At 43.7% G+C, this 23,996-nt stretch overlaps 3 protein-coding genes across 6 annotated transcripts in view; 1 reads left to right on the forward strand and 2 right to left on the reverse strand.

The window, feature by feature from the left end:
- Window positions 1-5,873: 5,873 nt before the first annotated feature.
- Window positions 5,874-7,038, reverse strand: Rpl24-like (ribosomal protein L24-like). Its single transcript, XM_071781064.1, has 2 exons — window positions 6,882-7,038; window positions 5,874-6,550 (listed from the first exon to the last, which is right to left on the reverse strand). Exons 1-2 carry the CDS (start codon window positions 6,960-6,962, stop codon window positions 6,104-6,106), a joined length of 528 nt encoding a protein of 175 aa, XP_071637165.1. The 5' UTR covers window positions 6,963-7,038; the 3' UTR covers window positions 5,874-6,103.
- Window positions 7,039-7,796: 758 nt separating this feature from the next.
- Window positions 7,797-11,485, forward strand: LOC139814635 (neither inactivation nor afterpotential protein G). Its single transcript, XM_071781056.1, has 9 exons — window positions 7,797-8,277; window positions 8,739-8,941; window positions 9,239-9,598; window positions 9,817-9,987; window positions 10,054-10,207; window positions 10,336-10,457; window positions 10,663-10,846; window positions 10,978-11,200; window positions 11,282-11,485. Exons 1-9 carry the CDS (start codon window positions 8,157-8,159, stop codon window positions 11,415-11,417), a joined length of 1,674 nt encoding a protein of 557 aa, XP_071637157.1. The 5' UTR covers window positions 7,797-8,156; the 3' UTR covers window positions 11,418-11,485.
- A 110-nt stretch (window positions 11,486-11,595) lies between these two features.
- The window catches only part of Chinmo (Chronologically inappropriate morphogenesis), a 54,222-nt gene continuing 41,821 nt past the window's right edge, over window positions 11,596-23,996 (reverse strand). For all 4 annotated transcript variants that reach the window (XM_071781054.1, XM_071781052.1, XM_071781053.1 and 1 more), the window contains one exon: window positions 11,596-20,754. In XM_071781054.1, coding sequence (XP_071637155.1) covers window positions 20,525-20,754 — 230 coding nt within the window. In that variant the 3' untranslated portion in view covers window positions 11,596-20,524. The remainder of the gene's footprint in view (window positions 20,755-23,996) is intronic.

Here is a 23,996-nt window from a genome sequence, read left to right on the forward strand (position 1 = left end):
TTAAGATCGCATAGGTTTTCACACAGGCATAGAAAGCTGACTTCTCCTTTACACCGTATCATAAATCGAGCCGCTTGATGATAATTAAGTCCGAGACGGGCTAATTACTTTCACATTTTTTTTCTCGATTTTAGCTTCGATTTGCATAAATTAAACGTAATACAAATCAACGACTGTTTGCGCAACACACCGTCCGCAATATCTCCCGTGTAAAGAGATTTAACGATTGGCTAATTGTTAATACTTTACGCTTGTACGACGATGACGTCACGAGATTCACACCTTATTCATGTACAAAAGTTGTAACAGCGATGTAAAATACGTCGTTTGCAAGTAAAGTTTGCGATCGATCACTTATTTACCAAGAAACGATTCTTGACTTCTGACAATTTCTAATTAAATGCCTCGAAGCAGCCCGTATAAAGACATTTGACTATATATTACGACAGCATTGAGAAAAATTCGCTTAAATACACGTGTCGGGATTCGCTGAAGTAATACTCGTCGTACTCGGAAATTCGGTCGCTGCCCTTGGCTCGCGTATGAACGAGATGCGGGCCCACGCATATCACAGACGCGCGCGTTCAACAGAATGCTGCGCCCCGATGCGATGCACCGATCTGAGAACCGTACCGACAGAATCTTCGTGGTAGCGTACGCGCGAGATACATAAAAACGTCAATTCATCGAAGTGCACTCTCTTACGTCGAACTATGCATTTCTCCGGTTTACGCTTTCAAAACAATGTTTCATGTTTAATGTATTAACGCACTCTCTCTGAATCGAACGTAACGTCGGCGTTGTGAGATTCCGATGAGCGAGATACTTCTGATTGAGAACGTTGAGACGTTGAGATTAACTACCGCAATTTTATAAATATATCTTAAAATATTTAGAATTACAATTAGTACACGTGTGATTATTTCTACTCAATGCTCTTCTCAAGACGAGATTTAATTGTTCTAAGAAGATCTTGGAATCTGGCGTAAAATAAATCTCTCCAAACATCTCTTTCGGTCGATCACATTTAATCAGACTGATCCCAAATGTTTCGAATGAGATTGACAATGAATTAATTGGTGTTGATCAGGACAACAGAGACAACGTCGGCGGTGTACAAGCAAGCAAATCCGTCGCCTCGACACCATCTTTATGTTCACCGGTCGCGGATAATCCGAATGCCGACTTGTTCGAGGAAACTCAATCGCCCCGGAGATTCTATCTAATCCGTTTAAACGGCGACAGCGCTCCGAATGCGACGCCGCGCTAAGAGATGATGTACCGGTGAACGCAAGCGAAAGCGCACATGCGCGCTAGAATGCGCCCATTATATCCCCACAATACAGTCCCTCGTGACAGTCGTGACAAAATAACAAAGGCAACAGGACATAAATATAAAAATTCCATTCATGAAAAAAAAATAACAATTAAGATAAAAATAGAATAATGTTTCAACATTAAAGTACGATAATTTGTATAAAATAAAAGTAAAAATTAATGAAATAATTAAACAAATAAAACAATTATAATGCATTTAGTGTGACGTAAAATAATGTTTTGCTGTTACTTTAATTAAATTACGCTACAGAGCCAATTACCAATTATCCGGCTTTACACTTTAATCCGACTCTGCCGTTTAATAACCAGAAGCTTCATCAACGGAGGCTGCGACAGGAATGTCAAACATTCATCTGTCTCCGGTAGGTCGCATCCTCTCCCGTGGGTAGTTAATAGGTATGCTGCTTTCGGAAACGACGTTTCCCCCTTATCCGTTATCGGTCGTGAGTAGCCAGGTGATCGCGCTGCCGCTATCTGGCCCGATCGGACCCAGTGATCCCGAAGTATAAGTGAGCGCGGGTCTCGCAGTCTGTCTGTCCACCGCGCGCGGGTTCAAATTAAGAGAAGCGGACGAGACGCCTGGCGTAGATAACAGTCGGCGCTATGACAAGTCACTGCGGTCGCAAATCACGACCGTATCGCTGAGATCGAGCTACTCGTGGACTTCCTGGACCTGTGAACCAAATCTCTTGCGTTTACTTTGACTCTCGGGAGGAACCGCGACTTTAGATCAAAGAATTTAACGTAAAGGAAGTTAAATCCTATGTTTCGTGGTAAAGGTGTACAACCGTGGCTGTGACAAAATGAACAATATTACCAAACGTCCCAAATGACAAATTATCCATATCGCGGTGGGGCTAAGGATTACAAAAATCGCATAAGAATTCAATTTCAAAAGAGCATTAAGCTTAAAGCACAATATTTCAAAGTAACTCATATCTAACGATTATATCTTGACTTTAACGATGTGTCGGTTATATTTTTATCATTCCTGTGTAATGTATGTAGAGAGAGGGAGAGAGAGAGAGACAGACAGAGAGAGAGAGAGAGAGAGAGAGAGAGAGAGAGAGAGAGAGAGAGAGAGAGAGAGAGAGAGAGAGAATTCCAAAGCAACGGTGAAAGCGGCATGAGTTAGGTCTTTATCGATGGATTCATCCCATTTTGAATCCCATTGATAAGAGGCGACATCGAAATTTAATTAAACGTGCCCGTCTGAGCTTAGTGCCTTTTAGCTGTGATGTTTACGAGCTCGAACCGTTATAGCTTTCCACGCGACCGCGCTCGAGAAAATGAAGCTACACCCGCGTTAAGAAAACATACAGCGAAGATTAATGATTCCAGGCGATTTGGTAACAATGCGGTTCACTGGAAGAGCAACCACGCGATTCATACCAGATTTAACGGGTCGATAAAAAATGTTGTGTGTACAAATACTGCCTTTTTAAAAAGCGTTCCGTGATTATCGGTGCCTCTTAAGGCTCGAGGAAATGCACGCTGCGTATTAATTAATCGAGTCTCGCCATGTATACAATAATTACGATTGGGCTGCGGATCGGTGAGATCTAAAGGAATTTCCAGGACCTATTGGGGTCGCCATAAAATAATATTGTCCAACTAAATGCCGGAGACTCGGGATTCCGAACAAACTATTTCCCCGAGTCTTTTCACGCAGTCGCCTCATTTATTTATGCTGCTCTCGTGACCTCAGTAGAAGATGTTATTACAGGGACCTTCCTACGATACGCGACGATGATTATATAAACGTTGACAGTACCCGGATAATGTCGGTTTTGTCAACAGCTTCGACGTTCCTCTCGTGCTTGTCCCGGAGTTACGTGGGCGACAAAAAAAGGAATTGCTAAATGAACAATAAAAAAGTATATTCTATCTCGTGATTAATGACAAATCAATTATCGCAAAAAAAAAAAGTTGTAATACTCGTAAAACATTCGTCTCCTGCAATTAATACTGAAAGAAAAAAACATGCGCTTGTTGACAGTTATTTTTTACATGAAGATGTAGTAATAATATAGATATCTAATTACTAGCAGGGTACAAATTCTTTCTGGGGAAAAGTCTCTCTTTTACGTACAAAATGCTCTACATAAGTCATTGTTTGATACGAGAATGGCTTCATCAGACGTACTACACGCGAAAAGGATTATTGATCAATCGGCCGAAGTAGATACAACAACCACGCGTACAACGTATAACTTTTCTTTTTGTTATTTGGCCGTACACTGTATCACGATTCGTAACACGCGCGTCATGTACTCCGGAGTTGTCTGTTTCCTCAGCAAACATCGGCGCATCATCGCGCGTAGCCGAAAGCATTTCTTTCGTTCGCGAATTTCGGATCCCGTATGAAATACTTACTCGCGCACGCGGTTTCTCGAAGGATCCTCGAGAGGTACTCGGGAAAGATGCACTTGAAGATCGCACACGTGACGTATTTAATTCTCGCATGCAGCACATGCCGTAAGAAGCCTGTATTTCGTATTCCAAAAATTGCAATTTGTTCCTTCTTTTTTCGTCGCGCTGCGACATCGATTTTCAAACATTTAATTTTTTCGCACGATTTAATCCCATTTTTCATTTAAAAAAAAAATTTTTTTTTTAATGAACACAATTTTTTTTGCGCGACTAATTCGCGATTAATTTACACACGCATCGAGTTTATATTTTCATCCTTCGTGTGACGCACCTATAGATATTTCTGATTCTATGAAAAGAAACACATCGCCATTTGTCATCTACAATCGATCCGAAGCCGATCAGCGTCGCGTTACCAGGCGATTTCAGTTCTAAGTTGATGCCGACGTCGTCGTCGGCGAGGCTCAAAAAGATCGTTTCGTCGAAAGGATCGGTCGCGGTGCGTCCTCCTCCTCGGGGAATCTGCAAGCTCACGCCCGTAAAAATATTTTTTTGTACGCGTAACACGAGTGCCGTCCCGAGCCCGTCGCGGTGCTCCCTTTTGGACGCGTCCTACAAGGCTTTTCGCTCGCGGGCAAACATCGCGCCGTAGTTTGCTTGGTAATTGCTGGAAACACCTTGCGAGTGTTTACAGTGTCATCGAGGCGCGGTCGCACCTCGGGGACGTGCGGGTTCTATGAAAGCCCGTGTCCTGTCATAAAAGAAGCGATGCACACGGGTCCGTGGTGTGGCCACTGAGAAATTTTGAATAGAAGACTCTCCCTCTTCTTTTTTTTTCTACAAGAAAACCCTTAAAGATCCCGTTTAATTTATTACAACATAGATTAGGAGGGATAATTTTAACATACATTTGAAGCAGCACGTGTGTTTTAAAGACTTCAAGATTTTCTAAAAATACATAAAAAAATTATCTTCTATAAGATATTTTTTTTTAGAACATGTGTAGCTGTTTATATTGGATGCTTTCCATTTAGTAACACAAGTCGACACAAACGTTGTTTTATCTTTCTTGGCATTCAATGAGTAACAAAGACAGAACGAGATTTGTGTCGACTTGTGTCAGTAATTAAATGGAAAGCACCTATGCACTGACCGCAACATTTATTAATTAGAATACATATGGCAAAACAAATAGCGAAATCTTTCTAAGACATCTCCATAAGACATCTCTTATGGCGATTTCGATCAAATTCCGATTAATTAAATAGGTGATTAAATAAGTAATTAATTCAATAAATAGGTAATTAAATAAGTGATTAATTCAATCGGCAAAAATGCTTGAAGCTTTTTCCAACTACATAATTCGTTATCCTTGATCCTTTTTTTATACATGTTAAAGATCAATAATTTCATTCATATTAACAAAATAATACTGGTATTACTTGATAAGCTATAATCAATTAAGTAATCGAAGTTTGATCGAAGTCACCATTAGACTTTAAGACGTCACCATATTATTTGATGTTTCTGACAATTTGTATGTAATTCGTCTTATAATTCTTTTGTACGATAAAATTCTATTTTCTTTTTTTTTTATGATAAAAGGTGCATGTCTATATCACATACAATAAATCCTGCGTATTGTCCGAGCTATTCAGACGGTACGCGATAGGTAAGTATTATCGATGTCATAATTACGCATTTAACACGTAGCAAAATGTGGAAAGAGAAACGGTGCTCGCGTACAATGCCAGACGATTGATGTCAAAGCCTCGGAATATCACAGCTTTAATGCGCGCCCATTGTACAATTACGTGTTATAATGGGGGAACATTATTCTTATTACAGTGTTCCCTATGACGAGAATATTGTACGGCCGGTATGTCTTTCGCAAAATGTATGGACGGTCATAAAACGGATGTAATGAATGAATGGATGGAATGAATAAGAATCGTACAACCGCGTTAAACCGAATACATTTTAGTCTGCTCACAGTCACAATTGGTCCTAGTAGCTCCATCTATAGAGATCTCTTAAAGAGTTTCGAAACACGAATTTTCAGATAAAAGAGAAAAATTCGGAGAATAAACATCGTTTAACATTACTTTTTATTTGGCATTGAAAAAGTACCAGATCGAACGAATAAACAGTAAACAAAAAAATTATTTTTACTTTTTATTTTTGTATAGTGTTCTCGCAGTGATAATCTTTCGCTTTCTTTTGTTACACAAATAAAAATCAAATATCTATACAGAAATTATTTACTTCGGTATCTATATATAGAGAGAATTATTATAACGTATGTCGTAAATAAGTTATTAACACTGCGGGAATAATTTGCGGGATACGAAAATAAGATGATTTAGACCTATATAAAAATATATACAACGATTTAATTCGCTTCCACTGCCTCGACTTCAAGTTCATTGCCGGAATCTTCCTCAACATGCATCTGTTCCTGCTCTTCGGCCACCTCTTCCTGTTTCTTCCTCTCTTTGAGGCCAGCAGCTGGCGAACGGATGAGAGACAAGTCACGCTGTACCTCCTTGATATCTCTCTCCTGCTCGAGTTCCCTTCCCTTGTGTAATCGCTGCATAATGTGCAGATTCTGTCGCCTCTGCCTAATAGTTTCCACCTTCTTCATCGCCTGTACAGTCTTGTTCCATAATTCTCTATTATATTTGACAGGTACGTTCCTCCTCTTTTCGAACTCGAACGTTGGATCCACTGCCAATTCTTTGCCAACGGTCTTTCTGTAGGCTTTGGTCCATTTGACTTTTCTGGGATTCTTCTTCTTTTTGAAGGCAGCGTGACATTTCGAGCGGCAGAACTTGAATATCTGTAATGTCATTTACAAAATGTAGCGTTGTGTCGTTTCGACAAGCAGAAACAATCGTCAAAAATTAGCTGAGATTGTTAAGAACTGAAAGGGATAATTTTTTAAAAAAGAGATTTACTTTTCACGCTTCGAGATACTCGAAAAATGTCAATTGCAAGAAGAAAACTTTTATATTCTAACTTTGCTACGATGCTTACAATGTTATTGCTACAATGTTAACACGAGGAACATAACCTCATTTCAATATCAATATACACGCTATACACGTATACTCTTTTACTCTACAAGTTTATCGTGTTATTTAATGTTAGATTAATTTTGCAGCTCTTACCTTACAATCATTCCTCACGAATTGAATTCCATGTCCCGGATATATCCGGGACGAACAGAAATAACACGTCTCTATACGCATGTTGCGAGAAGTTGTGAGACTTGAGAGACTCTCGGCACTCGGCCCACGTGGGCAGTGTAGGCACGCGGTTGACTACGGTGTTCTTGAATGGGCAAACAGATGGTGGGACAGGATAGTTATCGGTAGATGAAAATAAAATGATCGATGACTTTTACGTGAGTTAGTAAAGATAATAGAGCGATTGATCCTTACCATTGAATATTAAGATATGTTTGAGATAATCGATGTAACAAAAAAGAGAAAAATTAAATCATATTATCTCGTTGATGGTCAAATGTCAGCATCCGGTAATAGAGATCACTGCAATGGGCGATGAACATAATTTGCAAAAGAAAGACGTTATCAATTAAATTTCACGCGATCCAGGATCTTTTATACATTTTAAAATAAAAAGAATACTTATTTGTTAGTAGAAGATTTACTTGAGAAAGATTTAAAGACATTATTTTTTGTTCTTATAATTTACTTTGGCAAATTGGAATATGTATCAGAAAGAGAATTCTTTTAATTATATAACAGTTTTCAGAAAAATAGATGTTAATTTCACAGAGATTTATTTCTGTCATAACGCAAGCTTCCTAAAAATCGGAAAACGCTTTCCCTTTGTATTTAGCAATTAAAAAGAGGATATTAACGAGGAATAACTAAAAAGACTCGTGAATAGCTTAAAATAGAAAAATGTATGAATACAAATACACATATTATAATAGAGTACTAAAACAAACTTGGTATTATAGATTGCTATATCTCATTTATAGGATTGTTCCGATTGTTAGAGAGGATGATTGAAAAGTGTGCGCGCGCGCATGTTACAAGAATATCAATTGTAGCCAATTAAAATTATAAATAGGGATTAGAGAGAGAGAAAGAGAGAGAGAGAGAGAGAGAGGGGAGAGAAAGGAATGCGATATTTAATAAACATATTAACGCAACAGGCCGATCGGGTACGATTTTACCCGATAACAATTACGTATTCCCGATGCCGCGCTGCCGGTCGTTGTCGCGATGCTTCGGACCGCTTATAGAGTTAGACTTATAGACTAGTATCGATTACGAACGGAGAGCTACTAATTTAATATCGGGATCGAACGTGTAGTCGCTGCAGTTCCGCGTTGTCTTGCACGTTTGTCTCAGTATTGTCGCGCGGCGACCGTCGGCCGAACGTGTTTCGCTGTTGATTTTCGATAAGGAGGCATGTGGGGCCACGTATCGATCTCGATCGCAATCCTGCTGGCGTCGTTACTCTATCATTATTACTTTCGCGAGCCGGCCAGCGTCGTCGTTTATCCTGAGACGCATTACGACTACATTGTCGGTGAGTTCGCTTCCCGATTTATGTTCGTCGGGTCGGCCGGGGCACCCTCAGCTCGTCGCGATTCCAGCACTCTTCCTCCTCCGCTTCGTGCTCCGAAACACGAAGCATCGATTTTTAATCAAAGAGGATTGGCGCAAATCGCATTGTGCTAGATTGATAGCTGCTTCCTAGATGCTTCAGAATAAACGGGCGGAAAATATCAATTGCGATATACGATTCTCTTTTCTTTTTCTATAAGCGAAATTTGAGATACAAAGTTGTCAACTGCGCGCCTTCGAATGCTGCTTGTTTTGTATCCCTAATTTAAATTTGCATATTTTTAAAATTCAATTTAATAAATCTTCAATATTTCGTATTACCGCTAACATTTTTCTACGTGTCACGAAGTGAATAAAGAAAAACAACCACACGAGTTTTACGTATGACTAAAAATTGCGCTTTTTGTTGCTGCGGGGTTCAAGTCGGCGCTGGTACGTCTGGCTGCGTGATTGCATCACGGCTCTCGGAAATGTCGAACGTGACCGTTTTGCTCGTGGAGGCCGGCGGATACTTCGGATGGCTATCGACCATGCCGCTCTTAGCGCCGATGATGCAAGGCACCGAGGTCGATTGGGCCTACCAAACGGAGCCGCAAGTCTTCTCGTCCCGAGGGCTCCACGGCTATGTAATTAAAGCTCTATCCTTCGGTGAAGGAATTTCCGTTTCGCGAGAACGATTTCTCTAGATATTTTCTCCCACATAGCGTAACTCTCACAAAGCACGAAAATATGGCACGTTTTACGCGCTGACGAATAACATAATAGCAGTAATAGTATTGATCTAAAAGATTATGCTACGCGTCTTATAAAATATTTTTTCCGTGCAGTACAAAACGATCAATAATTCGAAAATTCATATTCCCGAATTTGGAATTATTTTTTTGACGACGGGGCGGATTCCCTGATTGGTCACGTTTGTTTAGAGACAAAACTGGCCAAGGGGAAAAGGACTTGGAGGAAGCGGGCAGCTTAATTATCTCGTTCATTCTTTCGGGAGGCCCGAGGATTACAAGAGATGGCCGAAGGGTTGGTCGCACGCCGACTTGCTTCCCTACTTTCAAAAAGTGTCCGATATTATGAACGTTATCCCGATGCCGGAGGAAGAGTATCTAACGAAGGCCTTCGTCCTGGCCGAGGAATCATTGAAGCTGGATAACGTGTCGTTGCGAAAAGCGATGTACACCGCGAAGAACGGAGCCCGATGGAGTACTCATCACGCGTATTTGCGGAAGGCTTGGAATCGCAAAAATTTACATATCCTGATGAATACACTCGTCGCCAAGGTCTCCATAGTATATTTTATATATCACGCTAGAGAGAAAAAATCTTCGATAAGCCATCTATTTTTTCAATAACATAACTCCACTCAAAAGAGTATAAAAATATACCAGAAAATAATTATATTAAAAAAATGCTACTGAAAATAATTATTCGTATCTTAGCCCTTCAATTTTGTTCACATAAATATACATTTTTGACTTTTTGGTTCGATACGCTGTAGATACTTTTCAAGAATAGCAAAACCGATGGCATTAAAGTAATATATAAAAACGGCTCCGTGGGGAAAATCGGCGTGAGGAAGGAAATAATCCTTTGCGCGGGCACTATCAACACTCCGCAGTTACTTTTGATTTCTGGCATAGGACCAATCGGCGAATTGAAGAACCATAAGGTGATAAATAAGAATATCACCGTCAAACTTTTCGATTTCGAGTAAAACAATAAATTCGATCTGTAGATACCCGTGGTGCGAGATCTGCCCGAGGTAGGTCGAAATTTGTTCGATCATCTGAACGTGCCCGTTTACGTGAATCTGCGGGAACGAGTCAGTATCACGCTCGTGAAGCTGCAAACTGTACCCGAGGTGTTCAATTATTTCGCCTTCGGAACCGGTAAATGCGATAACGCGCCAATAACGACGCTGTCATTTACTTGCGATGTCTATAGACACACACTTCATGCGGTCCGACATTGTAATTTCGCCGTATATACCTTATTTTTTTTCCATTGCATGTCAAAGGATGGTTGGCCACTAACGGCGTAATGGGATTCGGGCGTGCTAATAACAGTGGCCTCCTCCTCTTCGGAGTGGCGTCCACGGAGGAAAAATTGCTGAAGGCCATCTCAAATTTCGAGACCGAGGTGAATGAACCACACCGAGCTGTTATATATTTGGACTTTAACTAACGTTACTAACGGACTAAAATAACGTATCGCAATCAGTTGCTTTTCGACGGACAATCGTATTTTTCGTTACGTGTGATTGTAACGTTCTATTCTTAGCGATTATTATTTGCAATTTAATGATCGTTACATGGCTCGAGGAGAATTAACAATCGTTCATTAGACGTTTAGATCGCTATTTCCGTCGTATAATGACAGCATGCACGAGGGATTTATATATCTGGTCACGTGTTTGCAACCGAAGAGTCGTGGAAGCATAACATTAAGATCGAGCGACATCCGCGACCCTCCGAAAATTAATCCCGCGTACCTTCAGGATCCCGACGACGTAATGTGCACCTATCGAGGTAACGTGATCGTTCCACGTGCTGAAACAAATTTTACCCTCATTAAAAGAGTAAATTGTAGAACTTATTTCCACCCTTTTAGCGTAAATTTATTTAAACTGACTGACAATTAATTTTGATTATCCGCTAAGCTATAAACTTCGCGTTGGAGACTCTTGATACGAGACTCTTTCGCGAGTACGGCGCGAAGGTCCACGTCCCCGATTTCGAAGAGTGCCGTCATTTGCGACAGGACTATCGGGACGTCGATTATTCGGAGTGCGTCATGAGAATCGCAGGACTCACGAGCTACCATCCGTGCGGCACATGCAAAATAAGCGCGGACGACGACGCGGTTGTAGATGAGGAATTAAGGTAAACGATGGGGCATTTACGGGGACGTCTTGTACAGGATGAGCGGAGTAACTGTAATAAAATTATAATTACGTTCTCTAGGGTAAAAGGCGTGAGTGGATTGAGGATAATGGACGCCAGCGTAGTGCCATCTCCAATTTCCGGCACGCCGAACTCAGTTCTTGTCGCGATGGCCGAACGAGCGTCCGATATAATTTTAAATCGGTCGTCTAACTGAGATCCAATTTATTTTACGACATGTAACATATACGATTGTAAAAATAATAACGTTTGCAATTCATGCCACTTCGTTTGTTTTTGTTGATTACCCGTTATGATTTGTCGTCAATCGTGGATTTAGGGAAAGGATACAAAGGGAACGGTCAATTAGCGAATGAAAAAAAAATCCATGGTGCTCCAAGTTTTTTGTAATTTATAATTAATGGTAAAGTTTTCTTTTGTTTTACAGTAATCGAACAGTTATTAATAATCTAATTAAATTTCGATTAATTTTTATACAAACAAAAAGGGTGAGTTACACTCAACGGCATAGCCACGAATCCCTGCCACCCCGTCCGCGCTCGGAGTATAAAGAAAAAAAGAAACTTATAATTTTTTTTTACACACTCCCTCCTCGAAGGATTTCTCTCAACCCCCATTTCCCGTCCGGGATCGTTTTGCGATGGCAGAGTTTCGGCGTTCTTCCCCTATCCCACTCTTCCGCGTCTTGCCTCTTTCTCCTTCGCGCATATCCGCAAACACACACGCACACATACACTCTCCTCTCTGTATTTCTCCCATATTCTATCGGTTTTCATTTCTCCCCGTCTTACGCGAATTCGTATTTGTCTCTGTTCGCAGCGATCGCTTCTCTAGCACGCTCTTTTCCTCCCAGCACTCACACACACTCACACGCACGCGTACCTGTGTCGCCTCTTATAAATAAAATAGTTTGTAATAACTCGCGAAGTGTCGTTTCGTATTTTCGAAAACGCAACTATGCCCATACGCGCCTCGCTCGTGCCGCAAATAAACGAGCCCGATTTCGGCGCCTCGCATCTATCTTCTTCTCTTCTTTTTCTCTCTCTCTCTTCCACCCCATTTACAGCAATAATTACGTAACATAAACTTAATCTCTCAACTTAAAACAAAAATTGGTAACCACGTATTCGCGACGCACGCCGCGAGCCTCACGCCCGCCTCGGAAAAAAAGCTCTTCTCTCGACAGGTTTCATCCGCGCGTGGGGATGAAAAATGGTACGAACAAAAGCAACGTGGCGCGAGTCGAACGAGAAAGGAATTTATAGATCGAGCGACACCCTCCTCGATCGTTACCGGCGACACGATATCGTCGTCTGGCGACAAATCTATCGTGCCGACGCGACCCAGGAGTGTCGGGAAATCGAAGTGTGATTCGCATTGATCTGGCTCGGCTTTACGTAAGTCTGTTTAATCGGCGAATCCGATTATGCCGTTTGCGGTTCAACGCGAGATATTGTAGCTTCGGAAGGCAGCGCCGCTCGATCGCAAGGGAGGTCGCAGCTCAGATCAACGTGAAACACGCGGGGAAGCGTTCGCCGTGTGACTTTTCGGGCCTTGCGGCGATTTCCGGCGTGCGGAAGAAGCTCGCCGGACGTGCACCGCGCCATCGGATGCATAAAGCGCCACATTTTTTTCCCTCTTTGTCTTCTTTTTTTTGTTTTCGTTTTTTTTTTCTTTACTATAGGTAGAGTTTGCTTCGGCTCTCGAAGAGTGTGCAGTCGCATCGCGGGACCACGACGCGGGGATCACTTAAGATCTAAACAAGTATTCCTTAATTATTAGATATATAACTATCTATTTATATGTATTTATATATATACTTTTTTATATATATATTTATATTGAAAAATGAGTGTACTCTCTCTTTCTCTCTCTCTCTCTCCTCTCTCTTTATCTCTCTCGTTATTATTAGGGATAGATTATCAATTAATTTGTAATTGCGTGTAACATAGACGCGTCCAGCGCATAGAAACATAAATAAATAAATATAAACGGATATATTTACATTATACTCGGATAGAAGAGGGGGGAGGGGTATGTGATATCGTGGAAGGTCCACGATGGGTATAATATATATGAATATTCCCTTCTCTATTTCTCTCCATCTCTTTAAATATATATGTATATGTATATATATGTATATTTACGTATAAATCTCATTCGTCTGTTGTCCACTCTACGATGCCGGCATACCTACGACTTCACCTCGGCGTAAATATGCGGCGATGATAGAAAAAACGGAGAACAAAAATAATACTTCGCGAAAACGAAGAAACCGGAGGAATCGTAGGTAATGCGCGTAACTATATATATATCGATATATATATATAAATATATGGAGTCTGAGGTAGAAGCGGTTTCGTATACTTATCAGTTATCAATATATTGTATCATCATATGTGCGTGTGTCTGTGTACATACGTGTTAAGCGTTGGTGAAGTCTGATCTATCGGTATTCTCCGAGTACTAGGTAAACAACTCGCGTCCAACAATCAAAAGAAAACTCGCATTTTTCCGCCGACATGGCGTCGTGAAAAAAAAACAACAGAAAACGTTAAAGGAAAAACGGCAGGTTAAACGTGCGGTAATTGCTCGTTAATCAGAGAAGGAGAGGATTCCACTGACACACTGATACGGTGATCCTCGCGTCCACCGACGCGAAACGGAAAGCAAAGTGAAGCCCTAATTTGCGTCTATGTTGTACGGAATTCCCTTTTATTATTATTACTTTTTCTTTTAAAGTAACGTTACGTCCTATACGTATATATTAAAGAAAAAAAATCATCGTAAACTCTCGGTGGGATACAAGCGACGTGCCTCGTTTGGCCGGCCAAACAGAAATCGGCGAACAAGAATAATATCGCTCGGCGATGTGCCGATCTGCTACGAAAGAAAAGGAAAATGGTAACGTCGCTGGACGAGAAAGAAGAGTCAAACGAAGAATAAATATACATTGTAGCAACGAGAACATTTTCGCGAGAAGGATTCTCGCGTACAGAAAAACTCGAGAGAAGCGCGTTAGACTCGCTATATTTGTAATGCACGCGTAACGTACCGCGCGCAGGGCGGTTTTGCCATGCGGGAAAATCGCGAGAGAGAAATCGGCGATAAGTCCGGTAGAGTGATTTCCAGTGGCGAGCGATCGCGAATTCGCGGTGGTCAATCAACAAACGTTTGACTCACGGCAATATATATATATCGGAGAGAAGAGGTCTTTCAACGAACGAACACACCAACACAGTCCCTACTATACACCCGACTATTGCATCGCTTGATTCATTGATTTATGTTTATTAAGAACCTTATCGACTATTATACTTTGTAGTTTGTACTTGGTTTTCATATTCCTGAGAGAAAAGTATTCGCGACGCGCCGCGCGTCGCGTCGACGTTTTCAGGGGGAGAAGGAGGCGAGGGGCTTGTCCGTTCATTGACAGTCTTTTTCCACTATTCTTTTCTACCACATCTTCCCTCTTATTTCCTCTTTTCCATCCCCCGAAATGAAACCGACGGCAACGACGGCGGCGCGACGCGACGATCTTGCAAATTATCGCTTTACCGTGTTATACACAGAGATTTTTCGTAAGCTTTATTCTGTGCGCACCCTGTATGTCGTGTGTGAGGTAGCATTTGTACTAGTGTGTGACGAAGTATTGTGATCCGTTATTGCGGCGGGCCGCGGGCCGTTATATTCGAACGCGATCGGCGACGAGGCTGGCGGAGGTCCCGACCCGGCCCCTGTGGCAGTGTTCTCGCATACGTCGCCACGATGAGAGATCAGTCTTATTGTTGATAAGATAAAGGAATGGGGCGCGAGATAGGCGCGGCGTCTCGTCGTCGCGACGCCTCGGGAGTGTACGACAGGGATTCTTCGGACGTCACAGCGAAACGGTTCGCGCGCGTTTAAAGCGTTTAGCTCGACCGCGATGTCATGGGACGGGCCCATGTCGATGAGGTATACAAAGGGTTACGGCGAAATCGTTCATCGTGATTCGTGAGCGGAGGCCGATCGTGCGGAACGGTCCTCGACAACGAGCTCGTCACCGACGCGTCCGGCCGCGCGGCGCACTTGTGGTTTTTTGCTCTCTCTTCTTTCCCTATGTGTGTCTACCTATACAATTCTGTTTTCTTTTTTTTTCTACAGCGTGTATAGTAAGTTTACAAAATCCACACATCCTGCCTGTCCTGTTTGTTTAACCCTTAAACATTACGTTTACTTTGTACTATAAGTTGCGGCCGGGAAACGAGCCGCTCGTTCCCCGGACGTTCGAGGTCCCGCTCTGCGACATCGCTACGCCGTGTGTCCTATTACTTCTTCGTCTTCTTTTTGTCCCCCTCCCTCTGTCATATCCTCTTTTTGCTTTTTTTTTTTTTTTCTCTTCTTTCTTTGCTCCGTCGATTTTAAATATGCTTATGCGTGCGTGATACATGTACTATGTAATCATTATCAACTACGGTATAGTACTATTATATACTATACGAGCAAACGGTACAGTAGTTGCCAGTGCATTCTCTGCGCGCGGTGTAGGTGCAGTGATGACATCAATTTTGCTCCCTCACTCCCTTCCCGCGGGCAGCCGCGTGATTTCCTTTTTTTTTCTCTATCTTGTCCTGAAGCTCGCTGCCCGCGCGACGCGAATGATAACGAAGGTTCCCCGTTACGGAAAGCCCGTTCACACCGTGACGATCGTCCGTTTCGAACGTGCTCGAACGTGCAGCTTCGAATATTACAGCCGAATCATTGTAGTACAATTATTATTGTTAATTTAACGACAATTTTCATAAATCAGTACAATCCTTAACAACGTTCGAATCGTTTGCCGAAAGAACCAGATCGAAAACGTGCGAGACTTTTTCCTTTTTGTCCCTTTTTGTGAAACTTTCGTGGTCAATTTAGAAGCGATTAGCTAATTTAACGCGGACAATCCAAATTACACGAATTTCCCGTTCACTCTGATTATATTCGGATGAGCTACCTCGCACGATCGCGTTCGCATTTGCCCCTCGAAAGCGTGCGCGCGCTAGCGCGCCACGGTGTGAATCTCCCTCGCCTCTCGTGTCAAGCCTTGTGTCACACACGACATCTATAAAGGATTCTCAATCCGTAAAACACATATTATAGAAACAACATGCAACATTTTATCCTACCGCCGTGATACAATAAATGGTACATACATACGCGTACGTTTGCGCGCGTGGCACGCGCGCAACGCGTACGCGCGTCGCGCGAGTGTCGTGTACGTGTGTAGCGTGTGTACGTGTCTGTCTCCATGTATATGTGTGTGTGTGTGTATTTCTGCGTGTACATATATATACATATAGACCAAATATAATTCTTACACCGGATGTACGACGGAAACCGAAGACGGAAGCGCGCGTATTCGTTTCGCACTTTCGACTTCCGATCGCGGATTCGTCTCTCGCGCGTACCTTGACGAAAATCGACTGTAACATCGAATCTGAAACCTCACCCTCGAGCCCCGGAACGGCCCGAGGTCAACGAGATCGGGGAGAATCGAGAGTAAGAAGTAAACAACAAAAATATCGTAATTTCGTTCAAAAGCGCGTTTCAAGAATCGTGCGATTAACTTTTGAGCAAAGCGATACGACGAAATTAACAACGATTTAAAATCGATTTGAGTCAAATTGCCGATTTTCGGCCGTTCCGAATAACGTTTATGCGCGTAAACCGATGTCGCGATAATATACGACTAATTAATTCTAAATTTTCGCTTTAATTCTACGTCGTTTATCTTTTCGGTACGTGTGTGTGTCATCCTCTTTCTTTTCTTCCTACAATTCCCTCCGACCGACATTGTCTCTCTCGTCCTTCCGATCCGCTATATGTGTACGTGTGTGTTTTCGTGTGAGGTGTCGGTGTGAAATACCTTTACTACGTATGCACTCCTAATTCTTACGTATGACAAAACAATTAAACCCTGGGTTTAACCGACTCCCCCCCCCCCCGGAAATTCCGCGCTTGACCGTTATTACCCTAACTTTCAAATTTCGCCGCTCCGTTGCCGATAACTCGATCCCTCTACTTAAACTTAACGCTAATTCATTGTACCACTTAAAGGTATCCTTCTCCCCCCTCCCGCCTTTGCCTCTGCTTAGCAGAACAGCCGAAAACAATATATATATTTTGTATATATATTAAGTAAAAGATTCATTATATAACTTGGCATACGCGACCGTATCTATTTACACGAGCATGTGTGCTGTCCACGTGTGTACGTATGTCTCTCCCTATAACTCTCTCTTTCTCCCTCTGTGTACGTGTATGTACGTGTGTGCGCGTGTGTGTATGTTCCTATCATCACATACGTAAACGACACATAACATCTTTGAATATCCTTTTCCCGCGGCTTCTCCCCCGGGAATTAACTTCCCTATGACTATATGTAATCTCCGTCGTCCAGCATCATCAATCCTATCCCCGGTTAACTTCCCTTTGCGCTCCCTCGGGACAATCGATGTCACCTACGCTCGGATAATTTTCGCTTTCCACCACCACCGTTTCTTCTTTCGCGTCCGCCAGCGCATCGGCGCTGATCTCGCCGATCTCTTTCGGCGATCGAGAACTCGTCTGTCTTATCGTCACGTCTCTCGTTTCATCCCCGGGACGAAAACGGTGCAACCAGTCCATCGCGCGACCATCCAGCAACGTCCGTGACACGTCGGACGATTTCGCGCCGCAATTTCGACAATGCACCACGGCGCATAATTGCGGCTCTTCCTCCTACCCGCGAATCACTTTCGCGCGCGCATTCACGGGCTGTTCATGCACATATGCGTACGCACTCGCTCGCTCTCGCGCTCACTCACTACGGCTTCACAGTTGTACATACATGTTGCTATTTCACATAATAATGCGCCCTCGCGACCGAAAGAAAAACGGAAAGAAAACGGGCCTATTTTACGTACAGATAGACATCACGCGCGCGGATCGAGGATCCCGGAGCTCTTTCACGCGGGACGGGAATGATTGTGGCGGAGAAACAAGATTAGATAGAACATATGTGTGCTTGACTAGCGTGGATCGATTCATTCTGATTTACGATGCATGTTTGAAATTAATCTACGGTCGACGAACTCCGAGATCCACGATCTTGCGTTACCCTGCAAGAGGGTGGCAATGGCAGGAGAACTGCTCTGACATTAACTGGACAAAGTAGTAGTAGTAATAGTAGTAGTAGTAGTAGTAGCAGTAGTAATAGTAGCGGCTGTACGGAATGTACAGGTTTTATTATACTGTATAATATATCGCTATTGTGTTCCCTGTGTGTGTAATGCATTGCAAAACGATGAGGTAGTACTGTCATACTTTTGGCAGAGTTATGCGCGCGCGTGCGCGACGAGTGCTCACGTATATTTGGCATGTTGAACGTTATTAAAGACAGGAAAAGAAAAAGAAGAGGAAGAGAAAAGTAAAAACAAATAAAAAAGTGAAAATAAAAGGAAGAAACGGAAATGAACTCTTTTCGGCTTCTATATATCTCGTGCATTATTATATCCCCCAGCTCGCGCACGACGCGCTTTAAATACTAAATATTTCTCTATATCGTCTCTATTGTCTCTGATAACTTACGGTAGGCGGGTATCGTTGTGAGAATATAACCGTTTAAAAACTTTCTGCAAAAGAAAAAAAAATAAACGAAAGGGAGAACAAGTAAAAACGGAAAAAAAAACATAAGGCAGATTAATCTGTATAAAGTGTAAATACTGTAACAAGTAATATCGTGGGTGCCATCCTGACTAGGAGTATATCTCTATATATCTATACATATAGGTAATGTGTAATATAAATCTATTGCATTGATCACATCTCATACAACCGGGATAGCAACTATTTCGCGCGTAACCGCGCGCACTGTTTAAAACCACACATGTGTGATCGATGGCTATTATACTCTATTATATTCACGGTACGCGACTATTGCTCCGGACAAAAGTCCGCATTTTAAACATTGTAAACAGGTAACAAAGTGGTAGTGATCGTTTCGCCGCGAGGCGCGGCGCAGCCGGCCGCGACAACTTTCCGTGGCGAATGCGTTTGTTTTCTATTTTCTTTTTAATTATTTTTTTTACAGAAAAATTAGTGTCGACGTAGTGTAATGGTATATGAACGTGATTATTGCTCGGTCGACTTACTTCTATAACATTGTGCGCGCATTCGCCAAGAAATATATTTGCGCGGGCGGCTGCGCGGCACTTCCGCGGCTATAATCGCACGACAGTCGTCCGCCCTAGAATCGCAGTATTAATCTCGTAAACGTTATATATAAAATCGTAACGGTATAAAAGATGTGTACTCTTCGTCTCGGGTGTCGTCTCGGCGCGATTTCGGATATGTGGGTTTCACCGCGATTATTATATAGCAGTCGAAGTGCGTGTTGTACGCGGTGGTGTACGAAAAGGCGGAACTGAAAATTGACGTGTGTGATTACACGAGAGTAGAAAAAACGTCGTGTCTTTGGCACTGGTGCGCGTGTAACGTTAACGTTTCGGATAGGTATCGCCCGTCGGAGCGTCGCGATTCTATAGGCTCGACTTCTCAACAGCGATAAGTAGTACCAGAAACAGGTAAACCGGTTAACGGCGTTAACGATTAAAATGCGACGGCGAGTAAATCCGATATCTATGGTAATGTTGGACTATAAAAAGGTAGCGCTTTCTCTCCTGGCGCTGATTTGTGCCACGATTTAAAGTTTACCTGAGTTTGCATTGGTTCTCTCGTCGCAGTCGCCTGCGCTATAACGGCTCTGCGTGTATATACGTGTCTATGCGCCATTTCGCCGCTCAGCTCGTTACCTTCACCCGCTATATCTCTCGCGCCTCTCGTTTAAAAAGCTCCTAGTTAATAATCCTTACTTGACCGTTGCACTTTCATTGACTAGCTTTGTGATTCGCAGCGTTTTCTCGCGAGCGTGTCCGAGGCGCCGTGCGCATCGTTGTTCCGTGCCTCTTCCAGGTCTCTTCCCGTGTCTCTTGTCCTGTATACGAATCTTCATGGTCGTGCCCCTCGTTACGATTTCTTCGACCGATTCCAGGCGCGCACGCGGAGAGAGAATTGCCCTCGCGACGAGGAACCGGGACGGCGTTCGCTGACGACGACGAAAAGAAAACGAAGGTATACCTAACTGCAGGCTCTCCTCTCGTCTCGTACGCTCTAACCGCGATCCGGTCTCGCGGTCGGCTCCGGCGAGGTGGTCACCGGGATCGTTGTCGCCGGTACCACCACCGCGCGCGAACCGCGACGGCGACCACGGTGGCGAGGATGACAGCGACGCCGAAGACATTGTTACTGGGGCACAATGTCCGAGACCGAATAGCTGGCCTGGTTGGCCTTCTGCCTGAGCTCGGCTTTGTGCTCCCGCGCGATGTGCCGTCTGACGGTGTTGTTCCTGGTGAACGTTCGCGAGCAGTACGGACATGGCACCCTGATGCCCTGGTGACGTTGCCGTACGTGAGCGCGCAGGTTCGTCTCGTAGCCGTATAGTCTCTCGCATAAGGGACACTTCAATTTCGTACCTGGAAAGATAGACACTTTTGTTTAAAACTCTTATCCGTTAAGTTAAATCGTACGCAGATCGTACTCATATTTATTTTTATATTTACTTTACTTGGTTTGCACGAAATTAATATTATCTATAGGCGATGAATATAAACGCTGTAATTTTCAAAAAAAAAAGTACAAACATCACTCACGTACATACGTGGCGGTTAAAATATTAATAGACACAAAAATTCTCGGAACTGTCAAGCGTGATGTGGATTAGTATTACACAAAAGACCTAGGATAAAGAAAAACCTTTTCTTTTTTCAAGTAGAGTTAAAATTTTTCTACGATTGCCCGACTTAATTGACACGTAAGCCTATAAGCTAATCATAGCGTTCTGCGTATAAACGCGCGTGTAATGCCGCGGCGAAACCTTCGTGGAAGGAAGCGTGAATGCAGATTGCGCAACCTAGCTTCTTTTTTTTCCTTCTCTTTCTCTCTATTTCTTTCCCTCTCCCTCCCCCCTCTCTCTCTCTCTCTCTCTCTCTCTCTTTCACACACACACACACAGTTTTTTCTGTCCGCGCGCAGCCGCGCTTCGCCATTAGTCCCATCGGCAAGAAGAAAACAAAGTTTATAGGCTCAGGCTCAGGCTCAAGCGATTCATGGTGAAGCATTAGGCCAATGCCTCCGAGATTGTTGGCGCGTGCAAGGCCAACCTCGGGCTCTAATACACTTCCCATCGAGCCCGATTAACTTGCGCCCGAAGTACCATTTACGGCAACCGCCGGTTCGGCCTCCTCGCTACGTGCGAACGTGCGCAACCGATCGTAACCAACAAACGATCTTTGTCACGCGTAACGTTTTTAACACAGCCCGTATCGTATATTTCCTGTTACGCTACATCCAAATGTTTAGCCGAAATTTTTCACCTTATTATTGTGCGTCTACGCAATATGTAATGACGCATTATAATAATGCACTTTTTTAGATTAGTGTTAAGATTTTTTCTAAAGCTGACGTTTTACACTGTTGAGGCAATTAAATTAGTTAACCGGATCGATACCAGAACAAACTCAATGCTTGAAAAGCACAAGTTCCCCGGAAATCGTTAGGAAAGTATGTAACGGTGTATCTTCAAAAATCTTTTGTGATTCAGAAAGAATAAGAACAATTTTTACCATTATCTAGTGGGAAAAAGTGTTAGGTTTGCACGACGTGGAACTTGTACGACAAAAATCAAAACAACTTTTGCTATTAACATTGAAGTAGCGCTAACGTTACGCGAGGTGGCTGTGACACCGTCCTCGAACTTCATCCCGATGTAGCAAGAAGCTCATTCTAAATCCGGAGAAACTGCGCGTTGTATCAATGAAGTTCGCCTCCGAATGAAACGCGCATTAGTCTCGTCGTCCGTTAATCCCGAGACTTCTCTTTGTTTAATCCCAAAGAGATACGACGACGTTGATCTCGGCCCATCGTGACACCGTCGATCCCTAACGGCGACCACGTCGTTGCACGCGCGCGCGTTTAACAATAATAACAAGTTCTAACGTAATTCTATGCTGAATCACAGTCGAGATGAATTGGCCGAAATTCGCGTTTGCGTTTCACGAGCATAGCTGAACGGGGGCCATTCACCAGCGGGCTGCTGCGTGACACACCGTATCATTATCGAAATTATATAGATTAATCGGGAATAGTTCGGTGGAGGATCGAAGGAGGAAAAAACAGGAGACCGCCCATCATCGAGGCTGTTCTGGCCCTAAACGAAAGGACTCGCCGCCAACGTTCAGGTGTCACGAGAAACGGCAGGGAAAAAATGCGAACGACGAGAAGATATCACGTTCAAGCCAACATCATACGCTGGACCATCGTAAAAATTGTAGCGGCCACATTCAATGCATAAATAATCATGGGCCCAAGTAGCACATGTAATACGGTAAATTTTGTACAAAAAAACCGCGATCTCCGAAAATTTTCTTCCAACGTCCGTGGTTCGTGAAAAATCTCTTCTTTTTCCATGTCATCATTCTCGGTCATTTTTGTCAATTGTTATTTACGGTACATTTATTTTATACTATTGTCATATTGTCGTCACATATGCAACGTCACGCGATTCCGAGATTTATTCGTTTGATGCGCAAACTGCGTTCGATGTCAACCTGACGCGTGGAACAAACGATCGTATTTATCATTAAACGTGCGCCGAAAATACGGGCGAATGACGATATCAGTCGCGGCGGGAAAAAAAAACCATGCGCGCGGTTACGGCTTGCGCGTGTTACGTGCGGAACCGCGCCGGCTCCTCGGCGACGGACAGCGTCTAAAAATAGTGGGCCGTGGCATCCTAGAAAATGTAAACGGGGCCGCGGGGCAGCACACACGGTCTCGTGCAGCTGACTATGAAATTCACAAAGGACCCGCGCGCCGGAACAAAGGCGCGCGTACGCGCGAAGACGCCATAAGCCGGAAGAGAGAGAAAGAGAGGAGAGTGGCCGGACGGGCCCCGAAAGAGAAAAAGAGAGAGAGAGGGGAGAGGGAGAGGAAACGAGCTTGGCGAGGATCATCAGTAGAAGGAGAGAAAGGGCAGGCGGGACGAAGCTGCAGGGTAGATACGCCCCTGAGACATGCAGAAACGCAAAACGGTGCCGGCCAGGAAGCGGGACGAGCGCGCTTCTGGGAAAGGTATCGTGCCATCTGCGCCGCCCAAGAAATCGCCGATCCCGCCGCTCGGGGTCTCTTCGTGTTTATCGATGATTACCACACATAGCTACGTTCCCCCGAGTGAATCGAGGTGCGAGCCATGCGGCGCCCAAATTCCACGAAACGCGAATTCCGTACCGCGCGAGAACGCGGAATCGAGGCGCGCTCTAAGAAAATGTCACCGCCCGAATCTGTCCCAGGACGAAGTTAGTCCATTCCTCCGCACGTATGGCACCGTTATTAAACCGTTATTATGGAGGGCTCGAACGAACGCTCCTCGGAAAATAATTAAGCGATCCAATTAGTCTCCCGAGCCTGGTTATTCGCTCGCGCCTCGAATTATTGTCACGTCCTGGGGAGGATCCTGAGGGCCGCGAGTCTATGGTCTGGAAAGAAACGAAGGGGGATACGGGCGATTCGGAGCGGGCTTCCGATTCTCGGAGGAATCGTGCGTGTTTGACCGAAGGGCTCGGGGAAGGAGGAGGTAGAGGAGCGAGGAAAAAGGCTCGAGAGAGAGAGAGACCCGCGGGAGGGACGTGCGGGCGGGTGGTTGGGAGGCAAAATGGAA

This window comes from Temnothorax longispinosus, chromosome 6 (assembly GCF_030848805.1).
Source record: "Temnothorax longispinosus isolate EJ_2023e chromosome 6, Tlon_JGU_v1, whole genome shotgun sequence".
Taxonomy (NCBI): Eukaryota; Metazoa; Arthropoda; class Insecta; order Hymenoptera; family Formicidae; genus Temnothorax; species Temnothorax longispinosus.